The sequence below is a fragment of the Brachyhypopomus gauderio genome, unplaced genomic scaffold (assembly GCF_052324685.1).
Source record: "Brachyhypopomus gauderio isolate BG-103 unplaced genomic scaffold, BGAUD_0.2 sc72, whole genome shotgun sequence".
NCBI classification, from domain to species: domain Eukaryota; kingdom Metazoa; phylum Chordata; class Actinopteri; order Gymnotiformes; family Hypopomidae; genus Brachyhypopomus; species Brachyhypopomus gauderio.
This window is the reverse complement of record NW_027506893.1, coordinates 110,001-123,625: the sequence shown is the minus strand read 5'-3', so window position 1 is coordinate 123,625 and position 13,625 is coordinate 110,001. Positions and strand designations below refer to the sequence as shown.

At 39.4% G+C, this 13,625-nt stretch overlaps 1 protein-coding gene across 1 annotated transcript in view; it reads right to left on the bottom strand.

Annotated features, from left to right (window-relative positions):
* Nucleotides 1–13,310: 13,310 nt before the first annotated feature.
* Nucleotides 13,311–13,625, bottom strand: part of LOC143491188 (stonustoxin subunit beta-like) — a gene marked incomplete at its 5' end in the record, with an annotated part of 691 nt that continues 376 nt past the window's right edge. Inside the window, one exon of the mRNA XM_076989982.1 lies at nt 13,311–13,625. This exon is cut by the window's right edge and continues 376 nt beyond it. Within this exon, the coding sequence (XP_076846097.1) occupies nt 13,441–13,625 (185 nt within the window).

The following is a 13,625-nucleotide window of genomic DNA, read 5'->3' as shown; positions in this document are numbered from 1 at the left end:
AATATATCCTCAACCAAATGCTGCTCTGTGTTATATTACAGTGCAATATCTGTTTACAGTACTTTATCTGTGGATTAATAGTTTATCAATAGTTTATCTGCACTTGGTGCAGCTGGTATATTTTTGTATTTTCTGACAAAATTTTGACTAATTAAGATTTTTATATTTGAACAGAATGTTTATGCTGTTGCATGGCTTTAATAATAAATAATATATCATATTCATATTAGTTTGATGTGTTCATATTCATTTAAGAAAGTAATGTAAAATTTGGTATCGGTTGATATCGGGTATTGACCGATACTTAAAGCCATTATATCGGTATCGGTATCGGGACTAAAAAAGCTGGATCGGTGCATCTCTACAATATAGTGTATATAATATGTATATAATATGGAAGAAAAACAAACATTGCAATCAAAATTCTTCTAGATGTTAAAGATTTCTGTCCACGCCCACCCTGCAAATATTTTTTATTAAAATAAATGTATAAGTATATAACCAAATTACCAAATTAATTGATGGGCCAAATTAAAATGCTTCAGACCCAAGTACTACAGTGCAATAAAGTCAATGTGTGTCCAATGTAGACATGCATGTTGTTTCTGTTAGTGAGAGATTGATTAATGTGAAAACATTTAAATGTAAATGTGCCATATTTGTCTACTATGATTGTCAAATTGTGATTTCAATTATTTAATTGCAACATTTCAAACATCATCTTCATGGAAAGACCCATGAGACTCCCTCTCTGCATCAGAAGGAACATTTTTCTTGTGCATAAATAAAAAGCCACTAAAGCTCAACACTGGGATATGCAGTATACTATATTTAGGTATACATATGCAGTATACTGCATTACTACAGTTGAAACTTAAATGAATGTTTGAAATGATGCAATTAAATAATTGAAATCACAATTTGACAATCACAATTGACAAATATGGCACATTTACATTTGAATGTTTTCACACAGGCTTGTGAAATTTTAAATTTTAAAAACATTTTAAAATCTCAAATTCAATGACTTTTAAGACCTTTTTAATACCTCTCACAAGAAAAAATAATACTATTACTGTGACAAACTAGGTAATAGTATACAAAACATTTTACTGAACTGAAATAAATAATACCGTCCACCTTAGGGAACAAAAGAATAATTTAAAATAACTATCAAATAAATATAAAAGTGCACTGTTAAGAGAACTCAGCAAAACAGCCTTTACAGCCTTAAAGCCTATAAACAACTAAAATATCTAAGTTTCAATTTCAACTTGTTCTGCACCGTTCAGCACCATACTGGACTGGGGGGGCGTGTTGCATGTTGCATACTGACAGTCACGCTGTCTACATTGTGATTAAGAACAGGGCTGCCCTCACTGAAGGCTGAATTATTACAGTTACAAAAAATTCAAAGTTAAAAAATTATAGAGGTGCACGACCTTGCGAAGCGTCAGCGCGCGGGGCCTTCATGCAGGGGCGGAGCCACCGCGATTACGTCATTATTGGCACGCGGAACCTCGCGCTGGTCACGACGCGTCATGTATAAATGCAGCTTGACGCGGCTCAGGGATTACGGCACATGCAGCGCCGTGCGCAGTGACCTAGTGCCTGTACATTTAAATTGTAATGGTCCTATGAAGGTAATTTAAAAACCAGTTAATCCAATTAAAAAATCATTTTTGACACTTACAGTTAAACTGCAGTTAGCAGCGAATGACTCGATATGCATATTACTATTACGAGTGCCATCATATCGCTTGTGTTTTTCAGATTTCATATGAGAATCCAACATTTTACAGCCCATTGTACCAAGTTTTAATGTTTTTCGGCAAGTTCACATCGCGCCTCATACGAATCACTGGAAGGTTTCAGCTAGCCACAATATTTTTCATCCTCCAGCCACTTCACTGAATGGACATTTACCCATGTCTGCATCGGAGCCTTGTATTGTTGTTCCCACCACAGCCCTCAAATAAGAAAAGCAGCGTGCTGGCAGCTAAAGCATCGTCTGCTGTTTCCACCTGTTAGGTGACGTACTACTGCCATTAGGCGGAGTATACGGCCGTTGTGGAAATGATCATTATTGTGGGATCAACCTCTCACTCTAACAGAAACAATAACATGCTTTGCAGAATAAAAATAAAAGGACAGTTGGATCTACACACCACAACATTCAATCTTACACTCATTACAGACATTTAAATAATAACAATAATAAGGACAGTTGGATCTACACACAACAACATTCAATCTTACACTCATTACACACATTTAAATAATAACAATAACAAGGACAGCTAGATCTAAACACCACAACATTCAATATTACACTCATTACAGATAACAGAAGCTTTTCAGTCATGTGACACTGGGTGTAACACATCTAGGTACGACCACTGCCTCTGGTCAGTCCTACAGATTATACAGATCAGACTGAGAATAGATTTACTGTATTATGACAGACACACATCTTTGGATTATAAAGTCAAGGAAAAGACAAAACAACCAGTGCTGATGTGACACACGTACCCAAAGTGATCAGAGGGATCCAAGTTGAAGGTCAAAGGATCAAAGAATCGTGTGTCTGACTGCTGCACTTTTGCAGAAGTGTCCAATGTTTGTGTTTCTTTAGTGAAGTCCAGGAGCGCGTGTGCTCAGATCACCTGCACCTGCTGCTCCACTAGTGGGATGGCCAGTTGGTTTGATACTCAAATTAAAGGGTGAAGGACTTTGTGCTTTTTGAAGGAAAAGGGGCGTTGCCCCAATTTCCAATGTAAAATACATGCAAACACAAGTTCTCTCCAGTCTAACCTGAAAGCACTGTCTAGGTCACAGTGACAATGCAGTTTACATTAGAATCACTGGTTCAAAACAAGCACTAATAGCAATAATCTGCTGGTTTAAATCCCTATTATGCAGAAGCGTCCCCTAGTGGGCCCGCCGGTAGGCCCAGCTCATAAATCGCATTATTAAACATATTAAACATTGATGGATCTCCAAACAAAAGCGATAAATTCAAAATTTTCTATCCCATCTACATGCCCACCGAGGTTCAGACGTCTACATGCAGCCGATTGCGAGATATCCGGCTTTGAAGTTGGTGATGAAAGCGCACCCCGCGGGGGGGGGGTCTCCAAACATATCCGTTTAAAAAACATATTTATGATGTGAGATGACTTATTATGAACTTTTTTGTCACCTAAAAATCGTTTACTATTAAGGCTTTAATTTAAGACCTTAACATCGTATATCCGTTGTGGTTAAATACCTTAAATTGCTTGCTCACCTCACTGCAAAATTGTGCATAATCCACTTCCTGGATGAGACGCTCCGACAAATCTGCCCCCTAAGCGTCACCGAAGCGTTTTGAAAGCTGATTTGTCCTCTAATTACAAAGCTGCAGCAGTTCTGCTTTGATTTGAGTGGTTTTTATTGGTAGTGACTTTGATTGACAGTTTTTAGCACCTCTCACCGGCGAGGTGTGAAGGGGAGGGGGAGGTGGGCTCACCAGCTGAAGATAACCAGCCCTCGTTTGCCATGATTGGTCCATTTTTTTTATTGAGTTCTCGGAAAATTCCCGTTCATTCCCATTGAAAGTCCGCTAGCCTACTAGCCCAAGCTAACCTATGCTAACCTAAGCTAATCTCCCCAGAACACACTTTTCGGCGAAACTGAAGCAGTCGTGGATCATTTTGTTCGTTTTTATTCTGATTGTGGATACTTTTGAACATCACAGAAAATAAAAGGATTACTTTTGGTGGAATTTATTTCTATTTTTCGGATACGACGCCAACCCGGAAGTGGGAATGAACACCGGCTACGACGCGATTCTACGGACTCGTGAGTAAAAATGGATAATTTTACATACGCGAATTTGTACAAAATATATAATCTAATACTAAACATTAGATTATAAACAGTATTGGAGCTTTTGAGTGCTGGAGTACTCTGTATCGTGTCGGATGCTACCGGAGTTGGCTACGTTAGCTTACCTTAGCCTGTTGGACTATATTGAACATAAATATCATAATGTACAGTTCATAATTGGACATGGAATTTATTCATTGTAATTTTCTGGTCTTTCTGTAATATGTGCAACGTTGTTGTTTGAAATAGCTCCTCGGTTTCAGCTTAGTTGGCTAAGTGCTCCATTTTTTCTATGTTGTCAGAAAAGACCCTAGTTATATTTTATAATTTATGCCTAGATTTGCATAACTATGTGATTATACATACTGGTCTAGTTCAAGTTCAAGCTCAAGTTTTTTGGTCCTGTTCTTCTGTAATAAAGGCTCTCAAAAAGAACCAAAATGATGGAAATATAAGCCTGGAGATGAATCAATATGTTCCCCCAACTGTCTACTTCAGTTTGAGCCCTGAATGATCATTTTCCTATGTGTACAACTTGAGATAACTAGTGTTGAAGTGTACTAGTACAATTCGCTCAAAATGAATGAAATTTTTAACATTTCTGCTGTATAAGGTTAAGAATATACCCGATATTTCCATGTGGAAATATGGTAGAATTCATGGTGGAGTTTATGATAAGCTGACCATGTCCTGCTGCAGCAAAGCATCTCCAAACCATGACACCTCCACCTCCATCATGACACCTCCACCTCCATCATGACACCTCCACCTCCATCATGACACCTCCACCTCCATCATGACACCTCCACCTCCATCATGACGCCTCCACCTCCATCATGACGCCTCCACCTCCATCATGACGCCTCCACCTCCATCGTGTCACCTCCACCTCCATCATGACACCTCCACCTACATCATGACACCTCCACCTCCATGATACCTCCACCTCCATGCTTCACAGTTGGTATGAGGGTCTTTTGTAGGAATGCTGTATTTGGTTTATGTCAAACGTCTTCTGTTCTGGTGTCCAAATAATTAAATTTTAGACTCATTTGTCCAATGAACATTATTGCAGTTTCCAGATGGTGGAATGGCTGTTATCAAATTATGTTATAATAAATTATCGTTAGCTAGTGGTGGCTGCAGGGAGAACCAGGGGGGTATTCCAGAAAGCGGGGTTAACAAACTCTAAACTTAACCCTGAACTCTGAGTTGTCTTACCCCGATCTGACATACTCAGAGTTTTCGGTTCCAAAACGGCTGATCGGAGTTAAAGTAATCAGGGTCGCTCAACTCTGAGTAGGTTGACCCAGACAGAAGCGCGTTCACGCGTAACTATGAAAGGCATTCTTAATGGAACGCAGATAAATAGGATTTATCATGGACTTAAACGCGAAAATCAGCCGAACATCGTATTTCACACCACTGTAGCTTGAAGTATTAATGACTGCGTATGCAGAATATTTAGATATTATTAAACGTAAATGTAATACTGCGGTAGCTGCTAGAGAAAGGCAGTCAGCATGTCAAAAAAATTGCCAACAGAGTTAATGCGTGAGTGAAAATGATATTTTTATATTTAGCAGAAGGGTGCGATTATATTATTATTTTCTCCACCTTTATAATTGAGTTTTTAAATATTTTTTATTGAACACTTACTAATTCCAGGTCTAATCTGAGTGGTGTGAAACACACATGGCATCAGATAAAAATGAAGTATAAGAATACTGTACAAAGTGGTATGGCTGTACATAACTATATCTTATTCTTAAAATATATTATAAAATATATTTATTTACAGGAAAAATTAAATAATGAAACATAACAGTGAATTTGACTGTAATGTATATTAAAAGGTTACAGGGTGGATGGTGGGGTGGGGTGGGTGGTGGTACATGATTTAATGTGGAAAGCAGTGATTGCAGATGGAGTCTCTGACAACTCCACCATCTCTGTTGTCACCCACATGCATGTAAGGTTCCTCGTCTGTGGGCATGTCAGAGATGGTAGGCTGTCGCTCTTCCTGGATGGTTGCAATGTTGTGTAATACCACATATGCCAATATTATGTGGCACGCCTTATCAGGGGTTACTCTGAGCCCCTTCAGGCACTGGAACCTGGCCTCGAGGATTCCTAGGGTCATTTAAATTCTTGCCCTGGTTTTGCTGTGGGCCTGATTGTAGCAGGACTGTGGTCCAGGTGCAGGATCTGAATAGGGAGTCATAAGGTAGGCCTATAGGAGAGGCAGGGATAACCTCTGTCTCCATGAAGGAGGCCGTCATGTCCTATAATCACAATCTAGGGTTTGCAATGATTTAACTATTACACTGCATGTGAACAACTAGCAAAACTACCGCAGGCCTACTCTGTTCAGATTTGTTGTACAGTGTGGAATCATACACGGATCCTGGCCATCTGGCTTCAACATTTGTGATGAGGTGGGAAGCATCACATATGATCTACATATGATCTAGTTAAGGTAGTAAATGACTTGAGATTGAATAAGGATGCAGGCAAACTCTCAGTCCTTTTTCTGCTAGATTTAAGCGCCGCTTTTGACACCGTTGATCATGAAATACTTCTTGATCGACTACAGAGCTGGGTAGGCCTTAGTGGCTTAGTCTTAGACTGGTTTAGATCGTACCTAACTGGGCGTGATTACTATGTAGCATTAGGTACCTCTTCCTCCACACGTCAAAAAATAACTTGTGGTGTCCCCCAAGGATCAATTCTTGGGCCGTTACTATTCAACCTATATATGCTTCCATTACCACACATCATTAATAAACATGGTATTAGTTATCATCAATATGCAGATGACACTCAACTTTATATTTCGCTAGAACCTAAAGCCCTAAAATCAATTTGCTCACTGTTTGACTGCATAGATGATATACAGACATGGATGTCTGACAATTTTCTGCAGTTAAATAAACAGAAGACAGAGGTTCTTGTTCTTGGCAGTGATTCACAAAGGAATGATGTCCAGACTTATTTAAATCAAATGAATCTGAAAGCCAGACAATGTGTTAAGAACCTGGGCGTCACCTTTGATAATGAGCTCAGCTTCAAATCACACATCATGACTACATGCAAGACAGCTTACTTTCATCTTCGAAACATCGCTAAGGTCCGAGATATGCTCTCTCCTGCTGACAGTGAAAAACTTGTCCATGCATTTATCACATCAAGGCTAGATTATTGTAACGCTGTTCTATCTGCTCTTCCAAAGAGCTCTATTTCGCACCTACAGCGAGTTCAGAACGCGGCTGCAAGGGTTCTGACCCGCAGGAGAAAGAGAGATCATATTACACCTGCACTCCACTCACTGCACTGGTTACCTGTCAGCTTTAGAATAGATTTTAAGGTTCTAGTCATGGTTTTTAAATGTCTTCATGGTCTTGCCCCTCTTTACCTAAGTGAAATGATGGTTAGATATGTTCCAGTCAGGTCTCTCAGGTCTTCAAACAGTAATCTACTGGTGATTCCTAAAAGCCGATTAAAGATTGGCGAGGGTGCTTTTAGCCACTATGGCCCAAAGCTCTGGAATTCTCTTCCTGAAGAGCTCAGAGGCATTTCATCCCTGCATAGTTTTAAGAGCAGTCTCAAAACATTCCTGTTTAGATCCGCTTTTAGTTAAAACTATTAAGATAGAGTTTCTTATCTTATTTACTTTACTTTTTATTATCTTACTTACTTCACTTTTTACTTTTTATGTTATTTTAATATTTTTATCTTTAATTTCTTTTAAAATTTTCTTCTGTCTTTTTGTCTTTGTCTTATCTCCTTTTAATGTTTCTTTTATTTATACTGTAAAGCACTTTGAGTTACATGTATGTATGAAAGGTGCTATACAAATAAAGATTATTATTATTATTATTATTATTATCTTGATGGGAAGAACGGTCAGTTACAATAGCTACGTTATTTTTGTTACCATTAAAGATAAGTACATTATTCATTAAGGATTATAAAGGTTAGTACCTGTACATTAATGCTATGGATGAATTTTCATGTTCTAATGGTGCTGGAATAGGTAGCATATGTAGGTTCCATCAATACAGCCAATCACTCTAGGAAATCCTTAAAATGTAAATGGAATGAAGTTCGTTATATATTGCTTCTCCTTTGCTTAATTTCTTTATTGTCCGTGTGAATTAAAGACAAACCAATGATGCTGTGGAATTCCTCTTTGATGTCCATAACTGGCTTAAGCCCAGGAAACACCACAAAACCGGGCACTAGTCATTTTAATGCCGGACATAGTTTTCGGACAGACCGACATACAGTAGCTTTGCTGACAGATTCCGCATCTCCTACACTATAAAGAAAACTTCCACTAGCAAAAAACGAAGACCGATATATAACAATCTGGAGAGAATTTAGGGCTGATCCGCGATGTGTAATATTTGAAATGTTATTATAATAATAAAGTTATTGATGTAAGTAATGGATTGTGCTGAAAATGATAACGTTCATTAAAAAAATAATCCGAAAATGATAGTAGGCCTATGTCTATTCGGGGTTTTATAAGGCGTTCCCGACGAAGAACTCAGCGAATAAACTGAGCTTCAATATCCACATGATCTTCGAGGAAAGGACACGTCATGATGACGTGTTTGTAACTCTGGGTCAGGTCCAAGTTAACCTGCCAGCGAGCAGGTTAGGTTCAGAGCGTAAGTTGCTATAGCAACTGACATAGAGTTTGTTTTAACCCGCTTTCTGGAACAGGAAACTCCGGGTTTTAGTGAACTCAGAGTTAACAAACCCTGAGTTAGTCACTTAACCCGCTTTCTGGAACACCCCCCAGGAGCGCGTGTTCTCAGATCACCTGCACCTGCTGCTCCACTAGTGGGATGGCCAGTTGGTTTGATACTCAAATTAAAGGACTAAGGCCTTTGTGCTTTTTGAAGGAAAGGGGGCGTTGCCCCAATTTGACTCTACATTTCCAATGTAAAATACATGCAAACACAAGTTCTCTCCAGTCTAACCTGAAAGCACTGTCTAGGCCACAGTGACAATGCAGTTTACATTAGAATCACTGGTTCAAAAACAAGCACTCAACAAGCTTTGATTTGAGTGGTTTTTATTGGTAGTGACTTTGATTGACAGTTTTTAGCACCTCTCACCGGCGAGGTGTGAAGGGGAGGGGGGTGGGCTCACCAATCAGCCCCCTGAGACAATCTGGTGCCTTAGAAGTGACTGAAAGCTGTTTTAACCAATAGTTTACTTCCAGCTGAAGATAACCAGCCCTCGTTTGCCATGATTGGTCAATTTTTTTTATTGAGTCCTCGGAAAATTCCCGTTCATTCCTGTTCTAAGTCCGCTAGCCTACTAGCCCAAGCTAACCTAAGCTAACCTAAGCTAATCTCCCCAGAACACACTGTTCGGCGAAACTGAAGCAGTCGTGGATCATTTTGTTCATTTTCATTTCGATTGTGGATACTTTTGAACATCACAGAAGATAAAAGGATTACTTTTGGTGGAATTTATTTCTATTTTTCGGATACGACGCCAACCCGGAAGTGGGAATGAACACCGGCTACGACGCGATTCTACGGACTCGTGAGTAAAAATGGATAATTTTACATACGCGATTTTGTACAAAATATATAATCTAATACTAAACATTAGATTATAAACAGTATTGGAGCTTTTGAGTGCTGGAGTACTCTGTATCGTGTTGGATGCTAGCGGAGTTGGCTACGTTAGCTTACCATAGCCTGTTGGACTATATTGGACATAAATATCATAATGTACAGTTCATAATTGAACATGGAATTTATTCATTGGAATTTTCTGGTCTTTCTGTAATATGTGCAACGTTGTTGTTTGAAATAGCTCCTCGGTTTCAGCTTAGTTAGCTAAGTGCTCAATTTTTTCTATGTTGTCAGAAAAGACCCTAGTTATTATATTTTATAATTTATGCCTAGATTTGCATAACTATGTGAATATACATACTGGTCTAGTTCAAGTTCAAGCTCAAGTTTTTTGGCCCTGTTATTCTCTAATAGAGGCTCTCAAAAAGAACCTCCACCTACATCATGACACCTCCACCTCCATTGTGTCACCTCCACCTACATCATGACACCTCCACCTACATCGTGTCACCTTCACCTCCATCATGACACCTCCACCTCCATCATGTCACCTTCACCTACATCATGACACCTCCACCTACATCGTGTCACCTTCACCTCCATACCTCCACCTCCATCATGACACCTCCACCTCCATCATGTCACCTTCACCTACATCATGTCACCTCCACCTACATCGTGTCACCTTCACCTCCATACCTCCACCTCCATGCTTCACAGTTGGTATGAGGGTCTTTTGTAGGAATGCTGTATTTGGTTTACGTCAAACATCTTCTGTTCTGGTGTCCAAATAATTAAATTTTAGACTCATTTGTCCAATGAACATTATTGCAGTTTCCAGATGGTGGAATGGCTGTTATCAAATTATCAAATTATGTTATAATAAATTATCGTTTATTAACTGCAGTACTCTAGAATACAGAGATTTCTCCCAGTGAATGTTCTACATGTGAACAGATCGCAATGTTTTTCGGGACTGTTAGGTCTGCTGTCATGCTGATTGTCTATAATCCCCCCAAACACAGTACAGCAATTCTTGAGGTTTGGACACAAATTTGGAACATGTCTTAATTGTAGGAGATAAAATTTCCAAAAATCAGTCCAGCTGCTGAACCCTTTTGACTCCCATGTACAACCAGGACTATAAACTAGACCTGCTTCTCTCATCAGGGGACCAAATTTCATCAGATGTTCAGTTGACTATTTCTGTGTCTTCTTTGAAATGTCAGTCTGTATCAAAGGTCTGCTGCAAACATCTTAATTAGATGTTTGAAAATGAAAGTTGCACTGGTCTGCAGCATCATCACACATCTAACTAGCATCGTGTGTCAGTTTGTGTTTTTAACTGTTTTAACTGTTAGTCTCACACTTCATTGAGATTGATTAAACTGTTCTGTTCCTGTTTGATTAAACCTCACTGAAGACAGAAAGACCCCTTAAACCCTCTGTGATCATATTTAATACACTGTATAATACTCAGTACTGCACTGTGTGATTATATTTAATACTATATAATACACTGTATAATATTCAGTACTGCACTGGGTTATTCTGATGATCATACATGAAACATCTTTACTGTGTACAGTGTCTACATGTGTATCACTACAAATTAGACACACAGAATGAAAAACCTTTCAGAGTTCACACGACACAATCCAAAGATTTATTGTTCATAAAGATGATCAGATAAACACAAATACATCATCACTCTTAATAGAAGAGACTGAGGGTGTCAGATAAACACAAATACATCATCACTCTTAATAGAAGAGACTGAGAGTGTCAGATAAACACAAATACATCATCACTCTTAAGAGAAGAGACTGAGGGTGTCAGATAAACACAAATACATCATCACTCTTAATAGAAGAGACTGAGGGTGTCAGATAAACACAAATACATCATCACTCTTAAGAGAAGAAACTGAGGTAATCAGCTGATGGTAATCAGGATACACCATCTTAAACAGAAGATCAATACATCTCAGAACTATCAAACATCTCAGAATTATCAAACCTAACACTCTAGGGGAGAGAGAGAGGAGGGGAAAGAGAGAAGTGAAAGAAACTAAGAAAAAAGTAAATTAAATCGAAAGAGTTTTTAAGTATTATAGACTGTATGAAAGACCAAAATATAATCAGACATGTTTGTGCATGTGTGTGTGTGTGTCTAAGAGAGGGACAGAGAGGAAAAAGCACAAAAATACAGATGAGAGAGTTGTAAAAGAACAATTAGTATATTGTAAATGCTTTAAAACTACTTGTTTATGTGAGAGAGAGTGTGTATGCGTGTGTTTAGGAGAGAGGTGTATGTGTGTGTTTAGGAGAGAGGTGTGTGTGTGTGTGTGTGTGTGTGTGTGTGTGTGTGTGTGTGTGTGTGTGTGTGTGTGTGTGTGTGTGTGTGTGTGTGTACTGTGTGTATGTGTAACGGTGTAGAATAAATAGTGAAATTTCTGCTAAGTCGGCACCACTAATCTGACGTCTGCACCGCAGCCCTCAAGGGATTATGGGATACTCGCGGGAGAAAAGTTCACATATGTAATGCTGCACGTAAACGCCATTGACTGCAGTAAAAAAATGATTGACAGCTAACTATGGCTGATAATTGGCTTAATAAAAATTGATTGACAATGAAAGTCTAGTATCTGATTGGCTGCAGTCGAAAATGATCGACACATGCTCCGCCCTTTACCCACGCCCACCGGGGCTCCGGCCTGCAGCATTACATATATGGGAGAAGTTTGTGCACTGACACAAGTAGATACTCCTCCCCGCTCATTTGAAGATAAACGAGTATTGTGATGATTTTATTTAGGATTAAGTCATTAATAATATTTTAATATAAAAAATATTTAAACGAGGGAATGTTTGACCATTCGAGCGCACATTTTCTGTAATCCGTGCTCACGATTTATTAATTCATTCACATGATTAACAATTCGTTCTCACATTTTCATTCATTCCTTTGCAAACACTACTGGCCTAAATGTGTGAATGAATTAATAATTTATGAGCACGAATTACAGAAAACATGCGCTCGAATGGTAAAACGTTCCCTCGTTTAAATTTTTTTACCCATGTCCCCTCCAGGGCTCAGTACATTTAATGTATCTCGAAATGGTTAAATATATGAATGTACGGGGTTAGGATTAAATGGGCATTAATTTAAGATCGTATTTTAAGGTTTGTGATCAAAATACTTGATGCTAGTTTGTCTAACTTTAGCTTCATTTGTATAGACAGATCCTGCTGAGACGTGATTAAATAATAAATGATTATTGCAGGTGAGCGGTTATATGTGTGCTCTGTTTTTATCTTTTATGATCACCAGTAAGAGACCAAGAGTTTGAATTAGTCACCGAGCGAGTGTGATCTCCGTTTATATTCCTGCAGCTGGAGAAGTTGTGTTGTAAATTGTTATTTCTAACTGTTAGCTACGATCACCCCGATCACGGGACACTCACGTAGAAAAGTTTGTGCACTGACACAAATGTGTGTGTAGGAGAGAGGGGGGAGTGTGTGTGTGGTGTGTGTTTGTAGGAGAGAGGGGGGAGTGTGTGTGTGTGTTTAGGAGAGAGGGGGGAGTGTGTGTGTGGTGTGTGTGTGTGTAGGAGAGAGGGGGAATCGTGTGTGTGTGTGTGCACGTGTGTGTTGGAGAGGGGGGAGAGCGTGTGTGAGAGAGCGAGGGGGGAGTGTGTGTGTGTGTGTGTGTGTAAGAGAGAGGGTGTGTGTGTGTAGGAAAGAGGTGGAGAGTGTGTGTGTGTGTGTGTGTGTGTGTGTGTGTGTGTGTGTGTGTGTGTGTGTGTGTGTGTGTGTGTGGGAGAGAGGGGGAGTGTGTGTGTGTGTAGGAGAGAGGGGGAGTGTGTGTGTGTGTGTTATGATGTTCACTGTATCAGTCATCATGTCCAGTTGTGTGTGTAGAGGAGTGTTACCATGGAGACCCAGGTGTTCCTGCAGGACACAGGAGGTTATTCTAGTTTACACACACACACTGAGGAGTTTTTAAACAACCCAATCCCTGCATAGAGGGGCTGAGTGAATGTGGAGTTGAATGTGTGTAAGTGTGTGAGTGTGTGTGTGTGAGAGGATACACTGTAGAAGGACAGAGTGCCGGCGGGCCAGTCCACATACACTCCTAGTCTGTTGGAGATGG